The following is an 11,880-nucleotide window of genomic DNA, read 5'->3' as shown; positions in this document are numbered from 1 at the left end:
AATATTCACAAGGTATATCACGCCACCATCTTGGTTTTCTGTTTTACCAGCTGCATCGCTCGAAAATTTCGGCGAAAAGTTCGATTTAATATGATAATTAGACCCCTACCGTTTAGAGGCAACTATGTCAAGGCCCTCCCTCTCGCATCGTCATGGTAAACTGGAAAGAAAGTCCATTTATCGGCTATAATCAACCGTCAAATATCATCTACTGCTTCTCAAATGCCTGTGAGAAATAGTACGAGTATGGAAAGGAACCGGAACAACTCGATACTCTTTGGACAACTAACATTTCTGTACGTTGCCTCGGTTCATCGCTTATTCATGCATGTACAAATATGTCACGGAAATGTTTTCGTATATTAAGCTTGTGTCAAAGTCAGCCGTAAATTGTAAAAGTCAGCCCTTCTCGCAAAAGTCCAATTCTCAAGCGGGACGTTAAACAATACACAGCCAACCAGTCCTTCTCAACACAGACAATTGCATCGCTTGGGGGTCGAATTTACTATATAAAGAGTAAAGGTATAGAACTCTAAATATAGGGTACCCAAGTTAGCCGATGTAAAAACAATAAATTATAATTGATATAAAATTCCAATCTGATTAAAATCAGATCCTCGATCCGCTCCTCTTTTTTTTTCCTTGTCGCTACTCGTGTAGCGAAAAGAAAAAAAAGAGGAGCGGATCGAGGATCTGATTTTAATCAGATTGTATAAAATTCTACTTTGTTATTTTAATTTATTTATACATAATCATTCTACATTACTACCAAAGTTCATCCCGAAATTCCGTATACTTCCCAAGATATGCAGAAATGAACTGGGAAAAATGCCTATTATTTTTTGCTTGACTTTTAGCTGGGCCCTGACACTATACGACTACACAGAGTGTTTGAGCATTGCAACAATCTATTACATAGAATGTGCAGCATTAGATATCATTTCTAAAATGAATTTCTTAACCCAATTCATAAAATGAAGTCCGTAATAGCTCCAAGTGTAGTAAATTCGATGCAATTGCCTGTGCTACACAATAAGACGACCTGCCCATAATAATTTAATAGGACACATGTATATAGGAAGTGGGAGAGAGTAGAGCTTTTTACATACATGTTTTTAAGGGAAAATTTCTATGTTCTTTGTATGATAGGAGTATAAAAACAATAACAATATATGGTAATTTGTATAACTGGCAGAACCGAGTTTGCTGAAATTACCCACACGAGTTCATTTTATCCCCTTTGTCCTTGATTTTCTTTTTTATATATAACATCGGTAATTGCATTTAATGTAAATTTTAAAATCTAATTTGTAGAATGGAAAGTGAGCAACAATTTGATTTGATGCACCATAATGAAGATAACCTCAGCCGACGCAAGGAAAGACATTGTTCACCATACCAACAAAATTGTTATCAAAAACCTTCCAGTGTGACCATGGTGGCTATATTTTCGCTACAAAAATACTTGCTGGTCCACTTAATCTCGGGGCATATTGTTTTGTCCTGTCTGTCATTCTGTCTGAAACTTTGACCTTGACCTACTTTTAAAAAACTTTAACCTTGCCAATAAATTTTGAACAGTGAGAGCTAGAGCTTTGATATTTCATGAGTATTTCTTGTGACAAGACCTTTCTGTGGGTACCAACATTTTTTTACCCATGTGACCTTGGTATTTGACCTACTTTTTGAATTTTTTTTACCTTGCTAATAACTTTTGAACAGTAAGTGATAGAGCTTTGATATTTCACATGAGTATTCCTCATGACGACAAGACCTCTCCGTTGGTACTAAACCTTTTGATCTTGACAATTGACCTACTTTTAAAAAAAATTGACATTGGTCATAACTTCTAAATGGTAAATATTAGAACTGTCATATTGCACATGAGCATTTCTTGTGATAAGATATTTCTACTGGTACCAAGATATTTGTCCTTGTGACCTTGGCCGTCTTTGGAATTGGCCATTATCGGGGGCAAGATGTGTTTCACAAACACATCTGGTTAATTATGTTTCTTTGATTTCAGCTGGAGTATGTGGGAAATTAAAATAAATCAATTTGAATATATTTGCACTTGTTTTTGTATATTCCAAAATTAGAAATAGTTTTGGTCAGTTCTGTATCTAATTCTGCCCGTCGATTGGTCGGATATTTTCCCCGGGTGTCGGTGTTAAACTGCAGGTAATGAGGTCTGAAAGAATACAATTTTTAAAAGAAGACACAGAACTAAGTGCGTCAACCATTTCTCATAGACATTTGGTTATTTCTTGATATTATATTCCTTATCAAAGACTCCAGACTGCACGACATACTACCGTAAGATTCTTTTACCATTTCCTATTCATTTTAACATTCATTCCTATTTCACCAACGTAATTTCTGTAATTGTCTGCAATTTTAATGTAAACCTTAACAATAGTAAAATGATAAGTGACAGAGTATAGTATTATAAATCAAAGTTGTATATAGTATATTTTGTACAGTGTTAAATCATTTTAAAATACAAGACTCGGACTCGAGAAACAGGACTCTGAGCTGGTGTTTATTCACCTCTATCCTGTTACATTTTGGCAACCACGTTGGGGCCCGAGTTATCTCTGGCGGGTGAAAAAGATTGTCCTCAGTACTTCGCTTCACAGGTGTTGGCACTCCAGAAGAGTCAGGGACTCTTGAAAAGGAGAGGGACAGTGTGGTAGTGTGAGTGATATGGCATTCCTGCTAGCTGTGGCTAGTGGGTTAACCATTTAGCTAAATTGGTAGAGTGCTGGACTTGTGTGCCATAGATAGACCTGGGTTCAAATCCCATCAGAGACATAAAAATGTCTCTGTTAAATCTGTTCACTTTATGAAGCTGATTCCACATTTAGCATACGTTTGCTCAGGTTGTGCAGAAATAAAGAAAAGTATGCATGTCAGAGTGGTTTCAGATTCTGGCATCAGATAATAATTTTAATTTTTTAAATAACGCTTCTCCATGAGTTACCTTAGTGTTACTTAACATTTTCCCCTTACAAATTTTCGGTCCTGGCGAATAATTCTAAATTCGCTTTTGAGTGACAGTGACCTTGTTCAAATGACCTTGTTGTAGGGTCGCTACACATTTCTGGTCATGAGTAACGTTTATTATTGAATATTGTCCCTCTCGAGAATCTCTCACTCATATGAAGACGTCAGCATATTGATTGTCAACTCCTGATACCTCCACCATTACAAGGTTATAGTCTAGAGACAAAGATGGAAGCGAGTAGCTTAAAGACATACAGAAATTGTGATTCTCATATTCCACCGAAACTTTGTTGACTTGAATATCACTATGCGCTTACTTTGTTAGATCACCAGGGGAAAAAAAGACCTTTCAAGATCAATTCATTTGACTACTTATTATAATGACCAATTTATTTGGCTCCCAATACTTTCAATTTCCATTACCGAGCTCTTCAATTTGAAGGCGCGTTTAGTAGCGTTGTCTGGGACAAGCGTCATATCGCGTCACGTAAGTTGTCAACGATGGCGTCGAACTATCACGGATTGCAGTGCGCAGACCTCAAACAAATACTCAAATCGAAAGGTATTCCCTTTTCAAACAAAAATAAACAAGATCTTGTTGACTTGTGTGAAAGTGCGGATGCTCTTGATTTACCACAAATCAATCTTGACGATGTGGAGGCCTCAGTCAAGAGACGGACTGTTCGCGGGATAACGTTCCCACAGCCTAATGACAAGGATTCTAACATCGTTTGGACACCCAATCTCGCTAACATTCCTTCAGTCGACACCTTCGATGTTACGAGTTTTCTGCAGAATTACTGTGGGTGGTCTGCAGAACGCATACGGAGAAGAAAATCCGACAATGGGTATAAACTACATTGTTCCGGCCACATCCATGATGTTACAATGGCAGTATTAGGTAGTACTACTACTTACATAAAATTTATGCTTCACTATAATTACATCGCTTAAAATTATTCAGCAGAAAGTATTTTCATTCAAAGTGAGGTTTTAGTTTTTAGTAGAATTATAATCTATTGTGAAATATTCATAAATTTACCAGAGATCCATGAAGTACTAGGCCTACAATGTACCTGATGATTGATACATGCATGTATATGAAATCAAATTTAGAGAGCTTTAGCTTTAAGAAATCAATGAGCTGTAAAATTTCGTGGTGTGATTTAATTTTCTTTCAAAGGGCAAACGACTTGCCCCTCAGATGTAATGATACATGTACCATTGATTAATGAACAAATATATTTTTTGTTTGAGATGTATGTGAATTTATTGCAATCTTAATTTTGTATATACTGACAGATATTTACAAAACTTAATTTTTGTCTGTCATTTCATTTGAACAGGACCGAAACCAGCTGGACTGGTTTGATACTGGGATTGAACCAAGATCTTTTGAATGTTAAGGAGAAAATGTGGAAATTACTTAGCTACCTGTCAGTTCCTGGAGCATGTCATGGTACCAAATATGAACATGTGAATTAATATATCTGATACAAACCATAATCAAGTTGAGAAATTATCCCAAATCCAGTAGTGCTCACAAGTTCTAAAGAGATTTTGCTAATAGTCAATGTGCTACTAGTAGCACTGGTAAACCCCTAACCATTACACAAGATTTTGTCTGACCAGCTGGACTGGCTAGTACAGAGTCATTATTTATTTAGATGTGCCGGCCATAATCAAGTTATTATTGAAATTTTGCATGATTCAATATTTAACCATCCAAAATAGATTTCAGCAATGCAAATTCAATCAGTCAGCCACATAATCAAAGATTGCTGTTAGACGAATTAAAATTAATTGCTAGATTATCATCCCCGCCCGCCCCTCAAAAAAGCCCAATCTGATTGTTTTTTTTCACAAAAATTACAATTTCAAACAAACTTGCTTCCCAGTAACATGAGTGAATAATTAAAGTCAAAGAATGTTGGTTTTATATACTCTACCAAGGATACTGTGGATGTTAACTTGATTAACACTTTGTGTGATGTCTTTTGTCATTAATTTTTTTTTTCTCCTCGGGGTAACAAAAATTAAAAAAAAAAAAATCCTCCCACCCGCCCCATATTTTTTGTGACCCCGGATGATAATCTACTACTTAAGTTGAATTGTCCTTAGAACAAATAATACTTAATTTGTAAATCAAAGAAAATGAATTAACATAAAATACTGTTAATCTTCAGATTTCTAACTTTTTAATCTAGCAGTCTGCTTGGATCTATTGAGTCAAATTTCAGTCAGTCTGCAAAGAACTTGTGAACATTTTAATTTTATGTCCCAATATGTATGTTATTATGTATTTGAAAAATCATATAGCTTAAAGATTCCACTTATATTCCAGGAAATGATCTGTGTTTCATCAAGGGCAGATGTGTTCCCGAAACAAGGCAGTCCAGTGAACCTTATTCCCCATGGATTCTTGTTGAGAATTCAGGACACATTTTTTCAGCTGAATGTACATGTGTTGCGTAAGTTAATTAACATATACCTATAGTGGTGCATGTATATTGCATCAGAAATGAACACTATAATTATTTTGTTACTGGGCTGAGTATTTTTGTCTCATAAGACTTTAACTCCAGTCCAATATTGAAGTATGTGAAATATGAAAACTATTTATAATCTTAAACAGGGGGAATGGATCATGCAAACATGTCGTTGCCCTACTATTTGGCATTATCGATCATGTTATATCCATGGAAGACAGAAGTACCATAGGAGTGACTGATACTGCAGCATATTGGGACAAACCTAGAAAAGTTTGCAGGCCAATAGCTGTTAATGACTTGGATATCAGGTAAAAGAAATATTAAATATTGTCTTTTAAATATTCAGTCTGACTAAATTTAGTTGTTGTCGTTTCAATTTAATTAGATCTTAATTTTCTTCAATGTTCAATTTTATATACATGTACATAATTCAATTGTATACAGTCTCCATTTCTGAAATACATTCTGAATTTGTGGAAATTAAAACCCTTTTTCAAAACTCCACATAAATCCAGTATTTTCAAAATTCTAGATGGAACCCCACACCTCTAAAATTTGAAGAAGAAAAAAAATCAAGTTTAGAGAACAATATTAAAATTGAATGTCAACATTTAGAATGATAAATAGATATGCAATTTACAATGCATATTGTTTCAGTTTTTACTTATATATTAGACCTTATTCAATTTGCAGGTTTGATATGAATCTACCCGATAAGGCACGCCCATCTGTGGATTCTGGCTATCTACCCCTGAAATCGGCAACACTGGATCAAAGGGCAATAGAGAAAGGCATCATGAAAGTCTTAAAGCAAAGCCAGACAGCTGCAGTGGCATTATATACTCTGTCTGATTCTGACAGCGAAAGTGATGTGTCAATGTTGGTTGAAGATACTCCTCTTAACATCATTGAACTTTTGGCCAAACATGGGCAAGAGAATCTCAGCATTGAAGATTCTTACATAAATCAAGTTAGGGAACTAACATGGGGCCAATCAAATAACTTGATGTGGCATTATCAAAGGAAATGTAGACTAACTGCATCTAACTTTTACAGTGCATTTCATTACAGAGGCAACAGCACAGAAAATTACATTGTAAAGAGTATCTTGGGAAAATACCAATTTACTTCGAAGTCTGTTGAATATGGGAAGTCACAAGAACCTGTTGCCAGAGGAAAGTACATTGAGTACATGTCCAGTCGGCATCCATCATTTCAGTGTTCTGAGACAGGTATATTTGTGTACAAGGACTTTCCTTACCTTGCCGCTTCCCCAGATGGTGTTACAGAATGTAAATGTTGTGGAAAAGGACTGTTGGAAATCAAATGTCCATTCAGTTTTCAGAATGAAATTTCTCAGGTTGCTATGTCAAAAAATTCATCTTGTATTTCAGCTCATGGCAAATATGAATTGAAAAAAAAATTGTCCTCTCCATATTATGTCCAGATGCTTGGTCAAATGGCAATAGGAAATTTTTCATTTTGTGATTTTGTCTTATATACAAAGAAAGATATTCATGTTGAAAGAGTTCACTATTCAAGTGCAGATTGGGAATTGCTGTCAGACAAACTGAAGAGTTTTTATACATGCTTTGTCCTGCCAAACTTGGTTTAGATGAAACCAGTTGCATACATGTTATATTTTGTATATATAGATTTCTTTTGACAAAACCTTTTTTTCATATACCATGTATTCTTGACCTTGTGACCTTCACCTTCTCCAGAACAAGATTAATTTAGTCATATTGGTATCAAATCATCCCCATGTTTTTGAATTCAAGTTCAGTTATGTCATGACCCTTTTCGGCTAGGTTGAGGCCACAATATGGGGTCCAAATTTTTTATGGGAATAAAAATTGATAAATTATGTAAGATATCAAAAAGAAAATCAATTCAAAGTTAATTTAAGTAATCATATTTCATCTTGTGACCATGTTGAAACATACTTTCTTATAAAACCTGACTGAATAAATAGTTTTCACAAAGACCATTCAGATTGCAAACAGGCATAGTGAAAGTTTTTAAGTAATTCAACCAAACCTCAGTTAGATTTTGATAGACACAGCTTGTCATAATGTTTCAAAATACTAATACTTAATTGCATATTCATTTAAGAATTATCATATATGTTTTAATATTGATATAATTATTATATGATAATATTATCATTAGTTTTAGTACAGTGTATGCTATGCATATGTTGCAATATGAATTTCTCAGGGTTTTTTTCCACTGAACTGTGCATGCTGCTTGTTATTCCTTAAGCATGTTGCTTTTTATTCAAGATTCTGCACAATGTGACACAGGTCCATACAAAGGAAATGTAATTATAAATTGAAGTTTTTACACAAGTTGTTTGATGAATTTATTAATGTGCATTGTGCATGTACTTAATGGGAATCACTATTTCAATGAACACATTTGAACAATCAATGTTTCAATAAAGATTACTTTCCAAAGATAATGATGTATCATATTCATAAAATACAATTCCTAGATTTTGTAGTACATACATTTGCATACTGTAAATGTCACTGCTATGAGAAAAGTGAACTTTAAAGCAATATTAGCTGTAATAATTAGGTGTTGAAAACTTTTGTTGAAAAATTATGGTTTATACTTCTTTAAAAAAAAATTCAACTTGCATTACAAAAATTATTCAGAAGTTCAGAATGAAACAAAATTACTTTATTGTCTCCCCATACAAAATTTTGTTTAATGTCAAAGCTACATATTCAATAGAACCAGGATCTTTATTTTGACTTAGTTTCAATTTTACCAAGAATAATACATGAAGTAGAAATTACAGACAAAACTATTAAAATAATATATTTTTACAACTGTACAACTTAAAATTTTGAGATTTAGAGCTAATATTGCTTTAATATATATAGTGTCACATGATAAACAATGTTCTATTTAAATTTCTTTGACAAAGGTGGCAGAAAGTTACAAAAAGCTGCAGCTACTCTCAACATTGCAGATGACAAATTTTTCATGTTAAGGGGTAGAATTCCTCCCAACATTTTGAAAGATTTTAGTCTTCTAATAGCTCGCTCCACATGAATACGAAGTGAAGCAATCTTGCGAGTCTCAAGAATTTGCTTTGAAGTTAGCACCCTTCCTTTGCCATTTCTTTTTTCATGTGTAAAAGGTGGCATGTTCAAGTATGCACCTTTCAAAGTAAGAAGGTCTCGTATCTGGAATCCCCTGTCGGCCATCACCTCATCCCCTGGAGAAATGTGATTAAGATATTTGCTCTCAATTGTAATTTTTCTGTCAGTGATATTGCCACTCCAGAATTTTGATACAAAAGTAAAGGCCCCATTGGGCTGTATAGCAACCAGAGCTTTAAGGGTGTTATGAGACTTGTAATTACTCCATGTGTTTGCTTGAGCTGAACAATTTTTGGGTTTTTGGATGAAGACTTCTGTACAGTCAATTATTGAAGTTGTTTTGGGATACTTGAGTTTAAATGATAATGGCATGTGTTTCCTGACCTTTTCACTTGCTGGCCACTTAACTACAGAGTCTAGAATTTGAGCTTAAAAATTTATCCAGGTGCTAAAGAGGGTTGAAACATGCCCAACAGAAACACCAAATAGTACAGCAAGAGTTGAATTATCTAATCCCAGTCTTAATTTCAACATTACTATAACAAATTCCTCTTTCATAGATAGTTTTCTCTGTCTACCTGGTTTATTTTGCTGTTTTTCTTGCCATTTCTTGGATCCTGACCTCCCAGCCCCTTTCCAAAATGAAACCTTGTCATAAAATACTGCAAGGAATTGCAAAAAGAATGTAAGAAAACTAAGAGAGGGTAACCCTAGAAAATGTTTGATGTTTTTGTCATCTTGAAGTACTTTGTTGAGAAGTTCCTTCCGGAAATCAACTTCACGGGATTTTAGGATTTCATTCTCTTTTCTCAGTTCTTTGTTTTCTACTTCAAGTTCTCCGCATTTAACCTGGAATAAATTCAATCACCACATTCACAATATATAGATTGTGGAGTGAATTATCAGTGTGGTGGATACAGAGACAATCCCCCACCCACCGCATTTATTCCCTAAATGTGTAGTAATCCACACTATACATTATTATCACAAATAATTATGATCTTTTTAAACTTGTGCATGAATATTTATTGCACTTATTAAGAGATTTAAGTAATTTTCAAATATATTAAATGCATGTACTATATTAAGAATATATACAACCGGTACCAATCAGGGTTTTATCCAGCTTTTAGATGCTAGGCCTACTACCCATTTCATATTTAAAGGGAATTTTTTAAAATGAAGTCATGAGCTTCTTTGGGAGGGGGTTGGGTTGGGGGACAATCCTCAGATTATATCTCAAAACAGGCATACAAATTGATTGATTACTTGCAATACTTTGATAATTAAAGAAAGTGATTAATAATAATATATAAAGATGATTTTTGTTGAAATTCTCATACAATTTTGTGTAGTTTCAGAAACTTTCTACAAATGAAGGTAAATTTTTACCTGTGGAAGGGGAAATACTAATTTGATCAATGTCAAAGGGGGGAAGGTATTGAATAAATATTGCTTGAATTAAAAATTTCTGGATCCACCACTAATAATCCAAGTGAACAAAAATAGAAGAGCAGTAAAGAAATAAAATCGGCACAATATATTTATACTGATGACTTATGCTTTTACTTTGCCAGGACTAACTTGCCTCTAAAAGTCTTATTCTTTCTATAAGGTCTTGCTCTCTACAATACTTCATCTCAGGATTACAGCATATGTAGGAATGGTCATGGTGCAAAGTTTGGCATTGAACAACATCTAGAAAAAATATCCCAGATTTGAATAAATTAAATTTATATTAACAGCAATTTTTTACAATTACGTTTGACAAAAGTAATTAATGACAATTATTTATTTGCACAATCACAATAACAACTAATGGCTAAGGCACATATATTATAATAGCTAGATTATACAAAAGAAACAATATTATTCAAAATAAAATGAGTGGTTTGAATGCATGAATATGGCACCAGACAAAATCATGTTATATCACACTGCATGTAAGGTGTACATGATATTAATTAAATGACACCAATATTTAACTAATTTCAATATTTTATAGCCAAAACAATTCATATACAATAATATACACACATTGTATACGATGATATGAATCTTATCAATACTTAAGGAATTTTTGCAGTTGCATTTTTTAATGATGAGTGTTTCAATCCTGGGTTTGGGGGACCATCATTGTTCAAAGTGCTTCAAAACACCTGCCATCACTGATGTTTTGATTCAGTTGGGGTGTTTTGGATTGGTGTTTTGTTAAGATTACTATTTATTATCAGTGTGTCTCTGCCTCAATAGGTTTAACCATACATTCACCATCTGGGGATATATACTGGCCACTCAGGTGAGGTGTCCATGAGTAGCCACTTTAGCAATTAACATATATGGATGGGGTATAATTATTTATACACAAATAAAGGCCTTGTAATATATCTAATATCACACAGTACATGAGTATTACTTCTTCTATGAATACTTTGTTTCAATCATCAATGACTTCTGTAATGTCTCCATGAAGTTATATTTATTTAGATTACTTATTTATAAGCAAATTTGAATTGAATAAACAAGATGGAAAAAATGGTAATTTTTCAGTTTAATTAATTAACTCACAGTGACTTGTAATTGGGAAAATGCTCCATTACACATTACTTTCAATTATGTGAAAATTTGTAATTATCAACTAATTACACACTCAATTAAAATTACTTTTTCAATTGCCCCATCCCTACTTAATATCATAAACATGCACGTAATAAATGTTGAACAAACCTGTTTGAATCTCGTTGTTGTTGTTGTCAATTGTTAATGGAATGTCTATTTCTCCTGCAACATACGGGTAGCATATCTTACTTTTGTCCGTGGATGAATCGCATTTCACAATTTTGATTCTTTTGTTTTCTGAATGTTCTTGAGTTTCGCTGCTTTTTCTGCCTAAGTGGGAGTTCTTTGTTTTTCTTGGTGTAGCCATTTTATAGAGGGCGAAGCCCTCTCACGGCCCGAAGGGCCGTGAGAGCAGAGCTCTCCCTATAGGTAACACGTATATACATGTTTAAAAGGAGAATATAGGAAAATAATGAAAAATTAAACCATACCTATGGAACTTGAAAAGTTTGGTACCTAATGGAGTCAATTCGAATATTAGCGCGTGGACATGTATTCCTCCATTTTGAATCTCGTCTACCCTAGTTCACGTCGTTCTGAGATGTTACATAAAATCCGTAAAAGCATGTAAATCTTATTTTCCTAATCATATATAATCACTCCACGATTAACGCCATGTTTTTTGTTGTGGTTCAAACGCCATGTTT

At 33.9% G+C, this 11,880-nt stretch overlaps 2 protein-coding genes across 2 annotated transcripts; one reads left to right on the top strand and one right to left on the bottom strand.

The window, feature by feature from the left end:
- The first annotated feature begins 3,738 nt into the window (after positions 1–3,738).
- LOC125653386 (uncharacterized) lies at positions 3,739–7,113 on the top strand. Its single transcript, XM_048882828.2, has 5 exons — positions 3,739–3,907; positions 4,353–4,465; positions 5,351–5,477; positions 5,642–5,806; positions 6,192–7,113. Exons 2-5 carry the CDS (start codon positions 4,420–4,422, stop codon positions 7,111–7,113), a joined length of 1,260 nt encoding a protein of 419 aa, XP_048738785.2. The 5' UTR covers positions 3,739–3,907; positions 4,353–4,419.
- Positions 7,114–8,413: 1,300 nt separating this feature from the next.
- LOC130048566 (uncharacterized) lies at positions 8,414–11,540 on the bottom strand. The gene is made up of 4 exons (XM_056145466.1): positions 11,342–11,540; positions 10,203–10,312; positions 9,193–9,463; positions 8,414–9,042 (listed from the first exon to the last, which is right to left on the bottom strand). The coding sequence occupies exons 1-4, from the start codon at positions 11,538–11,540 to the stop codon at positions 8,414–8,416; spliced, it is 1,209 nt and encodes a 402-aa protein (XP_056001441.1).
- Positions 11,541–11,880: the final 340 nt, after the last annotated feature.

This window comes from Ostrea edulis, chromosome 1, assembly GCF_947568905.1.
Source record: "Ostrea edulis chromosome 1, xbOstEdul1.1, whole genome shotgun sequence".
NCBI classification, from domain to species: domain Eukaryota; kingdom Metazoa; phylum Mollusca; class Bivalvia; order Ostreida; family Ostreidae; genus Ostrea; species Ostrea edulis.
The sequence above is the reverse complement of the archived record's forward strand: the minus strand, read 5'-3'. Positions and strand labels throughout refer to the sequence as shown.

What these genes read in the sequence shown, in the direction of transcription:
- LOC130048566 (XM_056145466.1), bottom strand. Translation starts at nt 11,540, where the DNA reads ATGGCTACACCAAGAAAAACAAAGAACTCCCACTTAGGCAGAAAAAGC. An exon ending in CAACAACGAGATTCAAACAG is followed by an intron (nt 10,313 to 11,341) that starts GTTTGTTCAACA and finishes TATTTTTTCTAG; the next exon opens with ATGTTGTTCAATGCCAAACT. An exon ending in AAAACAGCAAAATAAACCAG is followed by an intron (nt 9,043 to 9,192) that starts GTAGACAGAGAA and finishes TAAATTTTTAAG; the next exon opens with CTCAAATTCTAGACTCTGTA.
- LOC125653386 (XM_048882828.2), top strand. Translation starts at nt 4,420, where the DNA reads ATGTGGAAATTACTTAGCTACCTGTCAGTTCCTGGAGCATGTCATG. An exon ending in AGTTCCTGGAGCATGTCATG is followed by an intron (nt 4,466 to 5,350) that starts GTACCAAATATG and finishes CTTATATTCCAG; the next exon opens with GAAATGATCTGTGTTTCATC. An exon ending in GTTAATGACTTGGATATCAG is followed by an intron (nt 5,807 to 6,191) that starts GTAAAAGAAATA and finishes TTCAATTTGCAG; the next exon opens with GTTTGATATGAATCTACCCG.